The sequence below is a fragment of the Nematolebias whitei genome, chromosome 14 (assembly GCF_014905685.2).
Source record: "Nematolebias whitei isolate Nwh7 chromosome 14, NemWhi1, whole genome shotgun sequence".
Classification (NCBI taxonomy): Eukaryota; Metazoa; Chordata; class Actinopteri; order Cyprinodontiformes; family Rivulidae; genus Nematolebias; species Nematolebias whitei.
The window spans coordinates 37,895,783-37,914,664 of record NC_056511.1 but is presented as its reverse complement, the minus strand read 5'-3'; the positions used below and the strand labels follow the sequence as shown (position 1 = coordinate 37,914,664).

Genomic DNA, 18,882 nt, shown 5'->3' with positions numbered 1-18,882 from the left:
GAGCTGAATACAGCTCCTCAGACTGAGGAAGTCTCTCGGATGAGAGACGAAACGTTTCTACATTTTTTTTGTTGATTTGCTTTGTTTTGTTTTTTTTGAATGTCCAGAGGACCAGATTTAACTTTTTTAGATTTTTCTACCTGGATTATTGAGCATGCATCAGGATACAAGACTTACTGTAGCACATGCATTGGTGAAATTTAGTGAGTTCATTCCATATTTCTATTTAGTTCTTCTACTTTGTGTACCTCAGTTTAAAGACAATCATAATAGCTGTGATTACATTAGCCATTAAACCTGAATTCTCTAAATATTAACTGATGGCAATACATTTAAACCAGCTACAGAAAATGCGTGATGCTGATCTCACTCTTCTTATACTTTTTCTTCTTTTGGCTCGTCCCTCTTCAGGGTTCAGTAAGTCATCCTCCTCCATCTCTCTCTGTCCTCTGCACCTTCTGTACTTTACTCCTCTCCCTCTGTCTCCTGACACGTTTCCCTCCTCGCGGTTTTCGACTAACAATAACAATTTCTGCCGGCACCATTTGTCAACAGCATTGGTGGCGGTCGTTGTGAACCCGGGCCTCAACCGATCCAGTATGGAGCCGCTTGGATGAACTCGCATGTTAGTTTGGCAGAAGTGTTTTACGTCGGATGCCCTTCCTGACACAACTCTCACCGTTAACCCGGGCTTGGGACCGGCACAAGAGATACACTGGCTTGTGCCATATAGTGGCTGGTTTTCTCACTCTCCATATATTATGTATCTTTAAATACCTAAATTAATGTATTATATTTACACTAAATAAATTCATAAAATTATATATGTATAGCTATAATAGGATCATATTTATAGTCATGTAATATTTCTGAAACAGCAATAGTAGGTGCATGTTTTCATTTTGTATAAAAGCATTTATTTTATGCAATATGTTTTTAAATTGTAGTTTGAAATGTTTTTAATCTTGCAATACGGTGCAACTTGTATTTTTGCTCAAGGTATTATATCACTGAAATCACACGGTGGCCTCATGCTTATTAATAATTATGTCTCTTACAGGAGCAGGAGTCTTGGGTTTGCCATCATCATCCTCTTCAAAGCCCTCAATATCCACATCTGAGTCCTCCTCTCCAGGTCTCCTGCTATGCCGTCCCTTAGAGCCAAAAATAAAATAAATAAAAAGATGAACCCACTCGCTAAAAAGGTAAGAGTGTCACTACCAAACGAACTTTACATAAACAAGCGGTACGCTGATGTCCCCCATCAATGAGGGGTTTGAATACTGATTTTGTGTAGTTTTTACGTTTTGCTGGAGTGGAATTGAAAAGGGAATGCAAGTAAACCTTAATGTTTTTGGTGCAAGATGTCAAAATGGGGAGGAAATACACTGTGCAGAAGAACAGAGGGAGTTTCTTCCTTTTTTTTTTTGCTTGTACGAAGTGGTGCAGAGTGATTGATTCTGGAGAGTGGAGGGAGTAATTTTTTCCAGGTGCAATGGTGGAGCCAGGGGGTGGACAATGGTGGCCTTGGCCAACACAGATTAATCTTTGACCACCCCAATCATTTGATCAAACAGTACTTTTAAGCAATATAAAAACTAGAAAACCCAAGCTTCCTCAAATGATAGTGGTGGTTGGTTTAAATACATACATGTATATATATGGTGGTGGCCATCTTGGAATTTGATGTGGCAACCCAATTTACAAAAGAACCTTTCTTACACCTAGATGTAGTCACATACCAAAAGGGAAGTTGGTGCCTCACTTATTTTTCAAGTTATCATGTTCACAACATGCAGACAGATAGACAGCTGAACGAAAGGAGAGTATTTCCAATTCCCCTTTGCTCCGCGACAGGGGACATAAAGTGCACAATGAAGCCGGATGCTCTGAGGATGGTCTGAGGAGAGGTGGCATGTGGTTGTGAGCCTTATTTTAGTCTCTCCCCATACCTGCCCCCCTCTTTTCTCTGGAGCAACCACTACAGTTCCCTCAGAGAAAAGACTGCCCGGCTCTCTGGGCAGACTCCCTGAAACCACACTGTCAAAAAGATCAGCAGGCTGGCCAGCGCCACGCAGAGAAGCAATACACAAACAAAGAGGAAGGACGTGAGGGCAGGAGTGAAAGAAAAAGAAGACACTATAGTGAAGAAACCAGACTGTACAAAATACAATGTGACAATCTGGAAGGGGACAGTTAGCACAGTGAACAGGTGAGGAAAGGGCAGGAGCACTTCATGCTGTGCTAAAGGAGTTACTACAAAAGTTAAGTTCCTAAAGACTATTACCTGTAATGATTTGGTGTTAAGTGTATCCAGAAAACCAGCTTTTGGTGGCAGAAATAAAAATTAGGATGCCGAAGCTCTTACCAGTGGAGTGTATGGTCCAGGTGTCATCGGGTCCAAACTGTCCAAGTCTGCCACATCCAGAGCTGCCTCCTTAGCAGTATAGATGTCCTTCTCCAACTGTGTCAAGTGCTCATCGTACTGGAAACGAGAACCGTTTATTACAGCACAATTACATCCTTCTCTTAAATATACCATTCTTAAACTGCCTGGGAGAATGGACGTACTCCTCAGGACTATGAATCAAACGTAAATAGCCAGCCTAAGTAAGACTTGCCAAACTTTTAACACCCTCTACCTCATTCCCAAAGCTGGGATTGGTACCCTATTGTTGGTCATGAAGCCTCCCCACCATCACAGACCTCTCTACACCTCCAGATGCAGGAAGAGGGCCATCTGCATCATGAAGGACCCCACTCACCCAGCACACACACTTCTTGCCCCGCTCCCCTCAGGAAGGAAGTTAAGGAGCATTAAGTGTAGAACCACTAGACTGAGGAACAGCTTCTACCCTGAGGCTGTTAGACTCGTGAATCTCTAGCCAGAATAATCACGGTGAAAAATCACATCATGTTGCTGCTGATCTGTTTCATGTTGCTGCTGATCTGTTTCATGTTGATGTGTTCATGCTTGCTCATCTGCTCACACAGACTCATGTTCATGCTGCTGTTTGGAGTATTGTTTTTGTACTACTAGTGCTTAGTGTATTTTTAGTTTAGCGTATTTCTTAGTTCAGGTCTTAGATCTTATTACTGTTTTTCTTTACATTTTATACTTTTGTTGGATGTAACTGGGACACTGTGTACACAATTTAGTTCCACCACATGTACCACATGTGGTGCGTATGACAAATAAAGAACCTTGAATCCTTGAAACTGCAAGTGTGTGTACTTGACATGATGGAAAGAATTCAAACTAATCTTTAAAATTAATGCCAACTGTAAATTTCTTTGGCATAAATGTTACAAGAAACAAAAACAAGAGTGTTATAGTTGTAATGTTTGTTTCAGTTGCCATGATATCCTTGTATTACAGCTTTTTAGCAAAGCTTGTGCTTTTCAATTAGCAACTGTCTGGGTCACAATTCTCCACTGTTATTTTGAGGGTCAACACTCTAAAAGTTTAGGAACAAATCATTTAATCTAGTACTCATTATAGATGCAAATTTATCAAATCATCCTGTCCCTTTATAGCGAAGCAGCTAAAACTAATTTGCACAAGAATTGTGCAAAATGTGATACAAGCACCAAATTTGGTATTGTTGTTCCCAAGAGTCTTCTGAACAATTCTACACAATTAGCCATCAAAAAATCCAACATGGTGGCCATTTTAGGAAATGACTGACAAAATCTTTGTTAGTCCTGCTGACTGGAGTTGGACTCAGAAAGGAGACGCATGGCAGGCCTATTGGACCAGTCTTCCACCATCTGTCATAAATACTCTTGTTATATGCTCTTACATGTGTGTGCTACTCGCATAGTACAAGGCTAATGACAGAAATAAATGTCTAAATTGACACAAAGATTATTCAAATTGATCAAGTAATTGCATTATCACATGATTACTGTGCAGAAATGAGCTAATTGTGAAAAAGGAAGACAAATAGCCAATCAGGCACATTTGACAAATACCACAAACAGAATCATCATGACAAATTCTCTGCTTGTATCACAATTAGCACAATTTTTCTATTATCCTCTCTAATATTAGAAGAAGGGAATGTTTATGGCAAAATTAAAGGTTTGGTCTGTGAAAAGTCAAAATTACATGCAAAATAATTTCTGCATTTCCAATAAAATCACTAAAATTATTGCAACATTTGAACATATGAAAAACATTTTTTTTAACAAACCTATAAATTGTAAAAGTATCGTACATGTAAGCTATTTACAACAGAACACAATGGGTATTCTCTTATCAGTTAAATAAGACCTAAATTCCCTTTGCTTGGCTCACAACATCCCATTATAGTTGTTTCAATACAAAGGTCAGGCAAAATGTAATGTTCATTATTACTTTCACTATTTTCAAGTTCAACACACCTCTGCCAGGGTCTGCTCACACACATTGACAATCTCCAGGGCTGTTTTAGTGAAAGGACTGTCAGGGCCTGCCAAACACACACAACGAGAGCAAGATTTTTTAAATTAAAACAACTTGTTTTAAATTACTTAGGCCACTTTGAAAAAATCTTCAAAACAGCTCATTTGATCACAGAGGAGATAAATGTGAATTACCGTTGTACTTGATGCTGTTGGCGTGGATGAGGCTAATATCTGAGAGAAATACTTCTCGATTCTGGTATTTATGTTTGGAGATGTTCTGTTGGAACAGTGAAGGGAAGAGTCAGGTAAGCTCCTTTCTAATGTAGTTCATCTTAAAACTGACGCATCGTGAGCCACTCACCTTCCTGACAGTCTCCAGATCCATGGGGTTCACAATGACCTTATAATAATCTGGCACAAACTTTTTATTGACAGGATGGTGAAACGGCCAAGACTAATAAAGAAAAATAAAGCGGATTGAAAATAATTAACGTTATTCTGACTCGACACTGATCAATGCTCTGTTTGATGATAGAAAGAGGACTCACATCGGGAACCGCCATCATTTTCTGAGTTACAATGTTGTCCAGGATGAAAGAGAACGCCACCTGATCATCATCATCCAGCAGGGGGTTGATGGCTTTCTCCAGCCTCACCAACCTATCCTCCTTCTGCAGTCACAGGCAGACGTTACCATGGAAACCAACGAGAACACGTGAGCGCTCACTGCTGCCAACAATCACTCACCTCTTTCAGTTTAGCGTCGCACAGATCAAGCATAGACTGCGCCACTTGTGTTATGGGATGTTTTGCCCCTGGGCAGAGCAAAAACAGATCTATATCAGCACAATGATGTGAGGTTAAAGGTCAAATCTATTCTAGATACAACGCAAGTGACCTGTTTATTTATACACTTTGAAAGTTTTGTTCAACCTGTTGTTATACAATTACCATTGTAGGTAGCACTGTTCTTGACAATAAGCTCCACCGCTTCACGGAACTCCTCCCGCGATGGGTACATCCGCTTGCGTACGTTCTCCCTTAGCGTCTGTAGATCCATAGGACGAGTGATTATCTTGTAGTAGTCCTTTACAACCTTGGCATTGACCGGTGTGTGGAAAGGGTACGTCTGTTTTAACAAAAAGCTTATTCAGATGAGTCTGCACAGCAAAAAAAAGAATAAAAAGATGTTCTGCGTGCGATTGATAAATCGTACGTTGGGATGATCCCGCATGTCGTTGATGATGCTTTCAAGGACAGAGGACAACGTGACCATCGGATCAGTGCGTCTCCGGTGGATTGCTTTGTGGGGTTTCTGTTGATAAAAAGAAGGTGTAACACATTAGCTAAAGGGACTTCACAATGTGTCCCAACGAGCTGTACGACAATGCTTACGTTGAGGTAGTCACAATGAACGGCATTGCCCATTCGTCTTTTCTTCTTTGGTGGCAGCTGCTGCTTGGGAAACTTGAGCACCAATGACTTTCTGCGCACCTCATCAGCACTGCCAAACAAAAAGAAATGTCAGCAGCTACCAAGGTTTGGAAGCACAGAACGTATGCATTTCAGGATAGTATGAGAGACTAAAACATATTTTAAAGACCACACAAACAACAGCTGTTTAACCTTTCAATGAGCTGCTTGCCCAGTACAATCTTCGTGCCCTCCACTTTGATTAGTTCCTCGTTGTCGTTGTGGATGACCGTCTTTTCCAGCTCCTCCTCCTGCTCCTCTGTCATGGCAACCGGGTTGGAGGGTGGGGCGTTGGTTTGGTAGTACAGTGGGCAGAATTTGTTGGTTCTCATGTGTCCGATGGCACCACAAGCGCCACACTTCAGCTAGAGGACGAAGACAAACATTAAGGAAAATGATGATAATCTAATAAAAATAAAAAATAAATCCCAATTCAATTAACATCATCATTAAAATAAGTTTACATGTTTTATATTGCATTCAGCTGGGTGCAAAACAAAGGAAAAAAAAAAGAATGAAAATAAATCAAATAAATCAAGGAAATGTCTAGAACTGAATCAGCAAGCTTACTTTTACCTTGAGGTCGGGTCTCTCCTTGACCTTCTTGGTCTTCTTCTCTGGGGGTCCTTTGATCTTGTCTTTTTCCTGATTTCTCTTCAGCCTTCGGAGCTGCTCCTGAATCCGCCGGCGCTCCTTCCTCATCTCTTCTCTGTGCTGTTCATCAAAGAGGGCGAACTTTCGTCTGCAACCACAACACGACAATAAAACATATTTGACTTTTACTTCCTACAACTTACAACTTCCAGTCAAACTGGATGTAAAAAAAAAAACAAAAAAAAAAACTATTTTCATGTTACAAAGAAGCAAAAGACCAACGTTTGTTAACAAAAGCTCACATGAATTCATCATCCTTGGTGGTTCTGATCCGGGTGTAGGCGTCGATGACTGACGCTTTACGGACCGTCTCGCAGCGGACGTATTCCTTGCCATCCTCATCCCTGAAGGTGCGGTAGATCTTGAGTCGACGTCCTGTTGACGAGTTTAGGCTGGTGACGGAAGACGTGTCGTCGTCTTTGTGGGAGCTGGTGGACAAAGAACTGGCTGTAAAGTCAAGAGACATAACGGTTGCAGTTAGACATGTTTTTGTGGACCATTAAGATCTTTACAAAGGAAAACATCAACATACACAAGCCTTTGCGTCGCTCCTTGCGTCCCTTGTTGTCACGATCACTTTCCTCTCCCATCAGCATCCTCTGCAGCTCCTTCCTTTCCTGCTCCTCCCTTTCTCGGGAAAGCTGGGAGCTAGTCTTTTTATTCTGCAGCATGTTCTCTATGTTCTTACCCATCTCCTCAAAGTCACTGTCTTCAGCCGAACTGCTGTCTGTATCTGTAGACAGAACCTCTGTGGACTCCAGCACTCTGTGGTGGGGGTGCAATGAACAAAATCAACTGTAAAACCTGCATGGGCAGAAATGGGAGCAAGAAACGTGATGCTAAAAAGCATCTCACTTGTTCTGCAGGTCAAAGATCCTCTGGCACTCTTCCTTGTAGCGTTCCTGATGTTCGGCGACAGAGAAACGGGAGCCTCTGGCAAATTTACTCATTGGCCCTTCGCCTGAGCGCGCCTGTTCTGTGGACATGGTTCTCACCACGTCGATAACCTCCCAGCGGGAGAGTTTCTTTATCTGACATGGGGAAAATTTCACAATCACTTTAACAAAAATGTGGCAAAGTAAATTTTCTATGAAGTTATCTACAGCTGTGGTGAACACAAAAATGACTGTGGTGGTTGTTTGTTCAGAGAATCATGTCATGTGGTCTTCTTACCTCCTCTTCTGGAACACCAAACTTACGGAGGAGCTGTTTAGCATTCTTCAATGAGAGCCTCCTCAGATCAGCGTCAGTTCCAGTTACTGTCTTCTTAACAGGCTGTGGCTCTTTGTCATCCTGGTGGTAGAAAGGAGGCAAATTAATTAACCTTCTTTCAGCTTTTCCCTCTTCAGGGGTCTCCACAGCGAGTCATCCTCCTTCATCTCACTCTGTCCTCTGCATCTTCTGTCCTCACTCCAACTACCTCCATGTCCTCTCTAACTGCATCCATATATCTCCTCTTTGTCTTTTTCCTGGCAGCTGCATTTCTAACGTCCTTCTACTAATATACCCACCGTCTCTCCTCTGGACATGTCCAAACCATCTCAGTCTGGTCTCTCTAACTTTATTTTCCAGTTGTTCAACCTGTGCTGTACCTCTGATGTTCTCATTCTTAACCTTATCCATCCTTGTCACTCCTAAGGAGAACCTCAACATCTTCATTTCTGACACTCTTTCTCCTGTTTTTTGTGTGTATCAATATCACAGTCTCCATACTAGGGCTATGAGATATGGACCAAAATGAATATCTCAACATTTTTTAAGCTACATCGCGATATACGATATAAATCTCAATATTTTTTTTCTTTCCATCAAGTAATAACAAAAATATATTTCTGAGTCAAAGCTTTGTCCCAGTTGTCACACAGGCACATATAGTAAAACAGCTGTAACTGTACAAAATAAATGTCTAAAAATAAAAATAAACTACATATATTAAATAGTTTATTTTTTTAGACATTTATTTACATATATTAAATAATAATTCTCTTTGACTGGGGGCAGCTGTGGATGAGAGGCTAGATCAGTCGTCCTCCAATGGGAGAGCTGGAGGTTCGATTCCACCAGCAGTCACATGCTGAAGTGTTCCTGGGCAAGACACTGAACCCCTCATTGCCTCTGATGCGTGTTCCATCAGCGTATGAAAGCGATAAAGCTCTGATTATTCTGTGTAAAGATCCAGTAAAGTGCTGTATGAATGGTAAATGAAGCACAGATTGTGTTGTAAAGAGCTTTGAGTGTCTCGATAAGAAAGGTGTTATACGAGTACAGTCCATTCAGCTGCGCCGCCTTCACATTAGTCAGCGTGTGTGAACTGCTGCTGCAGGTCTGACAGACTTCAGCCTCCTTCCCTGAAACAAACCACAGTATGAAACTCATTTGGTTATGCTGTGCCTTATGAGAGGAACAGAGAGAGGTGGCGCTAACAAGACGGCTAAAGCGTTAGCCGTTAAGGACCGAGTCTTTAGCGATATGATAAGCTATTACTTTATTAATGTTGCACTCTCACTGTTCCTCTCATAAGGCACAGCACGGCTAATAAATTAGTTTTGACCTGTGGTTTGTTTCAGGGAAGGAGGCTGAAGTCGGTCAGACCTGCAGCTGCAGCTTCATACACGCTTCATACTCCACTTATAGAGCTGTTTTAAATGGTGAAAGAGATTCGTAGTTCTGACCTTTTGTAGAGATTTGTTTTTGGCATCGTCTACAGAAATCATTTTTCTGCCCCTCATCAGACTATTTAAATCCAAACCATGTCGAAAAGAACAGCCACTGTTTTTCTTTTTGTTCAGCAGCTAAGCTGCTCTTCATATCTTCCACGTTTATTTGTTGTGCTAAATGTCTCCCGCCCACCTCCTGGAGAAGCTGGAAGCGGGGAGAGTGCGGCTGAGGGGCTGGGTTTGTGTTCAAGAAGGGAAAAGGAGGGGGCTGTGTGGGAGAAAGAAGACAGCAGGAGGATTTCCAAGTATAAGACAATATAGTTTTATATCAATATAGTTTCAACTTATATCACAATAAAAAATTATCTAGATATTTTTAAAATCTCGAGATATCGCCCAGCTCTACTCCAGACCATACAAATGTCTTGTGTCAACCACAGTCTTGAACTTTTCCTTTGACCTTTGCTGACACGCTTTCAGACCTAACTTTCTCCATCCACTCCATCCTGCCTGGACTCTCTTCTTCACCTCTTTACCTCACTCCCCATTTTCTGGACAGTGGACCCCAAGTACTTGAAGTCCTGCACCTTTATGACCTCTGCTCCTTGTAGCCTCACTGTTCCACCTCCTCCCTCTCATTCACACACATGTACTCTGTCTTACTACAGCTGACTTTCATTCCTCTTCTTTCAAGTGCATACCTCCACCTCTCCAAGTTCTCTTCCACCTGTTCCCTGTTCTCACCGCTGATCACAATTTCATCTGCAAACATCATAGTCCACGAGGATTCCTGCCTGACCTCATCTGTTAGTCGGTCCATCACCAGAGCAAACAAGAAGGGGCTCAGAGCAGATCCTTGATGCACTCCCACCTCCACCATGAAGCCATCTGTCACTCCTATAGCACATCTCACCACTGTCCTGCTGTCCTCATACATGTCCTGTACTAGTCTAACATACTTCTCTGACACTCCAGATTTCCTCATGCAATACCACACCTCCTCCCTCAGCACCCTGTCATATGCTTTTTCTAAATCCACAGACACAATGAAGTTCTTTCTAACCCTCTATGTAAGGGGCTGAGTCGGTGTAAAGGAGGTAGGGCAGTCGACTTGTGACCAGAAAGTCATGGTTTGACTCCCTGCTATGCCCACATGCCGTGGTGTCCATAAGCAAGACACCCAATCCCCAATTGCTGCCCACTGCTCCACCTGGGTGTATCTCAGGTGTGATGGGTTAAAGGCAGAGAACTAATTTCATCATTGTATGGGAGCATACGATGACAACACATAGCACTTATACTTACTTACTTCTCCATCAGCATCAAAACAAAGATGGCATCAGTGGTGCTGTTTATGAGCATGAAACCATACTGCTGCTCACAGATAGCCACCTCTCGTCTAAGTCTTTCTTCCACAACTCTCCCAGATCTTCATCGTGTGACTCATCAACTTAATTCCCCTGTAGTTGCTACAACTCTGTACATCACCCTTGTTCTTAAAAATGGGCACCAGCACACTTCTTCTCCATTCCTCAGGCATTTTCTCACCCTCAAATATGGCATTGAATATTTGAGTCAAATAAGGGAAACAGAACCGAGTGCCCAGCCTACCAAACCAACCCCCCCACCCACCTACCCACCCACCCACACACACACACAGCACCCAATACAGACGTGTCTCCGTCTCTACAACCACCGCCAACAAACATCGCGGAAGATATGAGCACCCCGGCAAGGCAAGTAAGCTAGGGGAAACACTATCCATTGAATATTTTTAAAGTTTTATTGAAATGGCTTATGTTATATTTGTTAAAAGACAGTTTGATCTAAACGGATAGGAAAAAAATAATTGAGCAGTCTGCACAAAATGTGTGTTGGGGATCATTCTTAATAACTACCACACCAACAATTTAGGTAAATATCTAGAAAACTGGCTCCTTACAGCTATTTTTATGTTTTTTTTAAGGTCAGTTGGCTATGGCAGCCATATCAAGTCAAGTTATTTCAATCAGTTGAATATGTACAATCAATGACAAAATTAATCTCGTGATTAATCAAATATTTTGGCAAACAGTTTAACAAATATACACATATGCAGGCATGGGCACAAACATTACCATCTGCCTTCGCTTGTGGCAGCGGGCAATAAATATGCTAAGATGGCAAGGTTCCAATTTAGAAAAGCTCACCTTCTGTTGGGTGGGCTTGTTGGGTACTTTCACATATGAAAACCCTTCTCCACAGCCTGTAGGGTCCGCCACACCCGTAACCTCCAACAGGCACTTCCCCTTCATGGCAGAAATGAAGGCTCTTGTTGTGTTCCACGGAGCTGTCCGCACCTTCAAAGGGTGGCACAGAATTGGCATGCATCCGTTTTTCTTATTTTTTTATTCTTGCCTGAAACAGTGACCGTCTTATAATACCTCATCATCAATCTTCATTTGAAAGTCCTCTTCATTCTCCTCTTCTGGGGCAAAGAAAGATTTCTCTCCATACCCGGCATCCTGCAACGGTCAAACAACTTGTAATGAAACCGTAGTCCCTTTATGAACTGGAGTTGAACCTTATGTGGATGTAGCAGTAACGGTTACTTTTAGCCTTTGCTCTGCCACCAGCATGCTGTAATAAGCGCAGCATTGTTCTGGAGACACCATGGCTCTGATTTCCTCTTCTGTTGGCAACCTGAAGTCAGGTTTCAGCACCCACCAGTTTGAGTCCATTCCTGCCATGAAAACAAGGCACTTCTAATGATCTTGTTTTATATAACAAAGAGAACTCACCTCACCAATACTCTTGTACTGCGCAGAAACATGAGGGTACGAACATGTAGACTGTATAGAACAAATACAGATCTAGCTTTGCAAAAGACTTTTACAACAGCAGTGTTAATAATCAAGCTATTCTTGGTTAACTTGGAGGTTCCCCCTCAGTAGGAGGAGTATACATTTATTCAAACTTACTAATATGGATTTTTCTAGATATCTGAAAAAAGTATTACATAATGCTTTCAGAATTAAGATGCCATTTGCAAAAAGACTTGGGTTGGTCATGTTAAAACTGAACTAAACTCACTTGGTTTTAGTAATGTCTGGAATGCTCATAATGCGTTTTTAGGCATTTTAAATCGGTGTTTATGTAGTAATGCACACACAGCATGGCATTAAAGTACAGAAAACAATCAAAAACTACAACACTGCTTAATGTATAAAATTGTCCATGAACCAGAAAGGTATTTACTGACCGTTTGAAATAAGAAATATAGCAGGCCTTTTATTACTAAGATGTTCAGCACATAGTCTAGTCATTGAAAGTAGTAGGTGGTCTCATTTACTTCGGGATGAGTGGTTGTGTTTATACTGTAAACATGTTCTTGGAATTGAAGCTGGTGAAGATGAGAACCACTTCTTTTTTGTCTGCTATCTTTATTATACGATACGGTAACACTGTTAGCATGAAGTACTGGAGAATGGTAATTCTTTTTTCAGCCTAATGTCTGTTTGTGTCACAGAAAAAGTTTGATTACTTCGAGTGTACAGTTACGAGGCTATCAAAGCTAGAAATCTATATATTGGTATATACATCAACTGTGAAAGTAGAACTGTTTTGCATAACAACATATATATCTAAAGCTGTGATATGCTTATACTTTGATGAATATTTGTATGTTTGTACTCTGGTAATGAACTGTTATGTGTTTATTTTGTTATGGAACTGTGGGCCGGAAGGTATTTTATTCCTAAATAAACTACTCTAGATAACTTTCCTGTTTCGATTATTTCCAATATCTGAAATCTCAAAATATCTACCTGTACGTTTGAAGTCGGCACAGAGTTTGAGTCGCTTCCTGATGCTGCTCTCTGAGTGCGAAGGAAAAGCTTTCTTTATATCCTCCATGCGGATTCTTCTGGGCCTATCTTTGCTCTTCCAGAACAAGCGGTAAATGAACACCTACAGAGAACAGACGATGTCACAAACTTTCAGCTGCCACAACAGTTGAAGTATTTGGGAGGTGCTCTGGGAAATAATAATACCTGCAGGAAGTCTCTGATGTGAGTGTTGGCACGTTTGGAGTTTGGACCCGGGACTTCAAACAAGGGGCACTCCTGACCAACAACAAAAATGTCCACGAGCTCTCGGATGTAGTAGCCGTGCCGAGTTCGGATAACCAAGAAATCTGTCTCTGGCATCTTGTGCAGGTAGATCGGGGCACGGAAGAGGTTATTTTCAAAAGCCTGAGGGAGAAAAACCAATCAATCACAAGGCCGTATCACGATAACGGACCTGAGGCACATTTATGTTTATTAGTGTAAACTATACAAATAATCTGACTCTGGGGGTGCAGACCTGGAGCAGCTGTCCAGGATGCAGAGAGCCCAGGAAAGGAGACGTGTGGCAATACACAGTCTCTCCATATTTACAATCAGGGGCTCCAGGATCTTTTCCAGGTTTCTGAAGAATACAAGTAGGAATTTGTGATCTGAAAGCTGCACTAGATATTTCTTTATGTTCTTTTAACACCAAAATAAAAAGCGATACGAGCAAATTCACAAGTGGAAAATGGATTCCATCCTTACCCTTTTGTAGTAGTTTTTGATCTTGGATGCCATGCCAACCTGCATGATGAGAGGAGCGTACTCCTCACTGTACTCTGCCAGGATCAGATCTCCATCTTTGCCTGTCAAGTCCTGCGGTGTTCGCATGAAGAACATGTCTCCACCTCCGGATGCCTGACGCTCTTGTTCTCGCATCTATTAATAAAATAAAACACATTAAAACGATGAACGTAACGTGAATCTTTTGAACATTCACAGAGTAAAAGTGTTTGTCCTAATCTGAGCTCCACCTTGGCTTTCTTCTTTATGTGTTTGAGCAGCGGTTGAACGGCGTGAGGACCCGGTTGAGACAAAGAACCGAACGAATACTTCTTCAGAGTGGGTCGATGGAACTGCCGGAGCTTCATGGGTCCCATGTGGGTGGGGAAGAAGGGCTGCCTTAGCTCAAGGGCAGGAATGGAGTGCTGTTTAAGAGACAAAATATTTCCAATTAGCCGTATTTATTTTAAATGTGCTCATGTTTATATTGTGACATGTACTTCCAATTGAATTTACAGATTTCCGATGGCTCGAGCTCACCTGAATGATGTTGCCACTAAAGGTTCCTCTCAGGCCCTGCTGTTTGGGGTAATAAAACTCATCGTTGGACAGGTTCCAGGGATCTTTAACCTCAGGTTGGGACATGTTCTGTGTTGACAGAAATAAATATTTCTCATTGAAGTTCATGTCATTTTAATGTGCGTTTTATATTTCTTATATTGCAAATAGCATTAAGCTAAAAACAAATCAATATTACAGAAATATTTCAGTTAAAACTTGGATGCAACTGCAGGAATTTTACAGATTCAGCGATCTTCGTTTCACTTTACCTGTTCATTACGCATTCTTGTTTTAACTGGTTAGGGTACACATTTTAGTATTTCAACTGTAAAAACCGTTATGGTTATTTGAGAAATAAACCTTGAAGTTTTGTTTAGTTTTAATCAAAATAAAGACTGCCTTGATGGGCAACAGACCTGCTGTGGCTCATCTTTTATCACCCCAGTCTTCCCCAGGAGGATACGACTCTTCTTGATCGCAGTTTCCTTCTTATTCTCTTTTGATGGTGAGTGAGAGGTCATCGCCTCCTTTTCATCAGGAATTTCTGGAAGACACAGAAGAATGCATCAAAATAAGCAAATCAAAGTACATTATAGTGGATTATACTCAATAACAAAAAGTTGTTTTTTGTTTTGTTTGAATATACCTAGAATAATATTCTCGTCATTTGGATCCAGTGTAAGAACAGGTGGAGTGAGGAAGTGATCCATCTCCTGATCATCCCAGATGATGTTGTCTTCCCAGCGACCGTACACCAACTCCTCGTTGTCAATGGGAAAAATGGAGAACCAGGAACAGTCGTCCTCTTGAGAGGCTGAAAAATCAAGAGGTGAAGCTTCAAAACAAAAGAAAGTAACTTAACTGTACTGTGAGAACCAAATCTCTTACCTTGATTATCATGGCTGCCTTTTTCCCTTTTCGAGCCAGAGATTGACGAAACTTTGAGAATGGGTGGAGGTGTTGGTGACACCAGCTGGGAGTTACTTCTGGCTAGACCTGAAAGGTTAAATAAACTTATTTTTCTTCCTCTTATTATTATCTTGTAGCTTGCATTATAAAAACAACACAGGAAGAAAAAGTATATTTTTCCAGGTGCCTTATCTTACCCTGCTGAGCGTTATAAGCATTAGCGTTGCGGGTCATGCTGGAGGGGAGCCATCCTGCCAGACTGGCTCTCTGAGTCTTGGTGCCTTTGTGTTTTACATCCTCTCCATTCCAAATAATATCATCCTCCCATTGCAGCTGAGTGACCATCAGAAACAACTCGTTCTCTAGAGCCGATTTTGCTTCATCCCCATCAACATTTTCACCATCAGTTTCATCATCTTCTTGCTTTTGACTCTAAAAACACATTAAAACTCAGTCGGTTTCACAATCAATAAATACATATCCCTCCTAAAAACACAGTTATGTATAGACATACCTCCTGAATCGTTTCTGGCACTTCTTTTGGCGGATCTTGTTTCTCAGTCTCATCAAACTGATGTTCCTTAAGCTTGAAGCCATAGTTAAAGTTGCTTCCATTCTCAGGGACACCCAGCATGTCGTACCAGAGCTGGGCTGGACCGTACCTCCATTCTGCCACTTTAGGTCGAGACTCCGCCTCTTTGTCGACGTCACCACAAGCCTGTGAGAACTTTGATTCTACTGGAGCCATCATAGTTATCTGGACAGAAGAGGAAACCATGTAAAGTGGTGGAAATAGCAATGTATTTTCAGGCTGCTGTGAGTTGACATCACGTGGCTTTACCTCATCGTCAGACAGACACTGCTCCGGAGGAGGAGGGTTGGCATACTCATAAATCCACCCAGACTTTTTCTCCTGGTTTTGCTCCACGACCTCTCCTTCAGGAGGAGGTGTTCCAGGGTGAGGCTCTCTGTGTTTCCGTTTCTTTTTACGGCGGGCACTCCTCCAAACCGATGGCATGTTTTTTCCAGGACCAAACAGTCGAAGGAACCGAAGTACCTATTCATAAATGTAATAAAATATACCTGTCATATACAGATGTTTAAAAAAAACAACTTGTGCAGAAAAGACTTATACGCTTCAAAAGAAGCTTTACCTTGCCTGGCCTAAACTCTGGAAAGAGCTCTGTGACGCTTGGCAACGCTTTGGCAGCATCTTTCTGCATGATGCCAGCTAGAGGGAGGTTGAGCCTGTCTGGGGGGCCTCCAGCCCCCTGACAGGGGCGGTCAGTTTCGGACTCAGAATCCGAGGAGCTGCTGAAGTCGACCTTATCCGCAGTAGAGGAGGGTGCAATAATGGAGGGCAGGATGATGCCATCACCATCTTCCGCAGTTGCTAGAAGAGACAGTGTCATTTTACAGAAGCAGGTGCTTGGAATGATTAAAACTTGCTTTAATTTATGCACGACTGGATGGAAATTTAATAAATGTGCCACATTGTTCAAGACAAACACGGATACATTACAGACAGTGCTTATGGGTGTATGTGTGCTCACCATTTGTGCTCTGAGAGGAAGATTCCTCTTTCTTAGCTGGCGTGGAAACACTTGGTGGTGGTGGAGGAGGCATCAACTTTGAGTCAATATCCTCACAGTCGGCATCATAATCGTCATCATCATCTAAGATTAAAAAGTTAGAAAACGTGTTTACTTAAAAACAAAGCAAAGATTGAAATGGAAGTCCAAACCAATTTGATAGGAATTTAAAAACAGCTAACAAAGTGATGAAAAACAGGCATTAAGAGTGATTAATAGGTGGAAATATTTAGTTTTTCTTTTCTTTATGTCCCACTTTAAAAGAAAATACCTAATCTTTTACAGTATTTACTACAAATTGAGCATTCATTGTTACATTTTTTTACTCATTATTTTTTCGATCAAAAGTTAAAGTGACACTAGGGAGCTGCAAAATTATCACCCGTCTTTCTGCTGGGTTGCAAAGACCCCATGGCCTGACGGTACTTTTTTGTCTCATCCTCAGCCACTTCGCTGATGTCTGAATAGTCGACTGCATCCTCAGTGCTTTTCACCCAACCTGCATGAGAAAACATGCCCAAAATATCATCGAATCTTGTTACTGCCTAGTCACACCAAGTTCCTTCATACATTTCTCCTCACCTTCAGAATCCACATTTCCAGTGTCTCTGTTTTCCTCCTTATTCTCATCCTCACTGGCGGTAATCTCTGTAATGAGAGAACCCAGACCCAGATTCCCCAAACCAGCTAGATGTTTTTTAGACTCCTGGTGAAAGATCAGACAAGATATGAAGAAAAAAACAAAAGCAGACAGAATGCAAACATATTGCTTTAACTACACTAACAATGCATTATGAATTTTTACTTGAGTAACACACTCACATTATCTAAAACACTGTCATCCTCCAGCTGTCCATCTTCGTTGATGTTTCCAAAGAGGAACCCAGTGAGAGAAAAGGGTCGACCCTGATCCTCGTCGCTGTCTGAATCCGACATCCTACATGGACAATAATTACAGTATTTTAAAACTATCCGAATACATGATACTTGTCTCAGTATGTCGTATAACAAAACGTGATTACAGATGCGCCACAATGAAAACGTAAACTAACTCAAAATGCATACATATTTAAGTATCACCCACCTTTTCTGACCTCTCTTTTGATGTTTTAAGCTTGGGTTTGAGCCAGTTTGTTACTAGCACTTAATGCTAACTCAGGAAGCTAAAAGCTAAAAACGTTAGCTTTTGCTAACTAAGGTTTACTACGAAACCTAAAATCTAGATTATTGTACATGTTTCTTTGTGGTCGCGGTAAATTACAGAATCCAAATAAAAACGAGATCTTGCATTAAACAAAACCCTGGCACAGCCACATTTAGCATAAAGTCTTTATTTGTGTTCAACGCAGCAGCATCCGGCAGGCGGAAGAGTTATGTGACCCGGATGTACTGCGTGATGCGTTCACGGAGTTCGGAAAGTTGTCAACTTTATAGAGCAGTTTGGAAAATGTGAAAGTCTCCTACAGTAATTCGTTTCTTTAAGATACAGGTGCTGGTCTTAAAATGAGAATATCATGAAAAGGTTGATTTATTGCAGTAATTCCATTCAAAAAGTGAAACTTGTATATTATATTAATTCATTACACACAGACATAAATTTCAAATGTTTATTTCTTTAAATGTTTATGATTATAACTGACAACTAATGAAACCCCCAAATTCAGTATCTCAGAAAATTAGAATATTGTGAAAAGGTTCAATATTGAAGACACCTAGTGTCACACTCTAATCAGCTAATTAACTCAAAACACTTGCAAAGTCCTTCAAATGGTCTCAGTCTAGTTCTGTAGGCTAAATAATCATGAGGAAGATGCTGACTTGACAGTTGTCCAAAAGACGACCAGTGACACCTTGCACAAGGAGGGCAAGACACAAAAGGTCATTGCTAAAGAGGCTGGCTGTTCACAGAGCTCTGTGTCCAAGCACTTTAATAGAGAGGTGAAGGGAAGGAAAAGATGTGGTAGAAAAAGTGTACAAGCAATAGGGGTAACTGCACCCTGGAGAAGATGGTGAAACAAAACCCATTCCAAAATGTGGGGGAAATTCACAGAGTGG

General features: G+C 41.3%; 1 protein-coding gene across 1 annotated transcript; it reads right to left on the bottom strand.

The window, feature by feature from the left end:
• Positions 1–1,058: 1,058 nt before the first annotated feature.
• On the bottom strand, positions 1,059–18,034 carry taf1 (TAF1 RNA polymerase II, TATA box binding protein (TBP)-associated factor; the record flags this gene model as incomplete). The annotated part of the gene is given in 37 exon segments (XM_037688101.1): positions 1,059–1,154; positions 2,369–2,485; positions 4,387–4,454; positions 4,582–4,666; positions 4,751–4,843; positions 4,938–5,060; positions 5,137–5,204; positions 5,341–5,518; positions 5,606–5,704; positions 5,785–5,893; positions 6,016–6,227; positions 6,439–6,604; positions 6,759–6,963; positions 7,049–7,281; positions 7,372–7,547; positions 7,690–7,809; positions 11,363–11,512; positions 11,597–11,677; positions 11,765–11,895; positions 12,980–13,121; positions 13,205–13,405; positions 13,518–13,622; positions 13,748–13,921; positions 14,017–14,190; positions 14,306–14,413; positions 14,743–14,870; positions 14,973–15,140; positions 15,215–15,322; positions 15,433–15,667; positions 15,750–15,992; positions 16,077–16,292; positions 16,390–16,628; positions 16,789–16,911; positions 17,210–17,326; positions 17,410–17,533; positions 17,650–17,764; positions 17,912–18,034. Coding segments are annotated over 36 exon segments (5,229 nt in total), but the record flags the coding sequence as incomplete, so codon positions are not given.
• Positions 18,035–18,882: the final 848 nt, after the last annotated feature.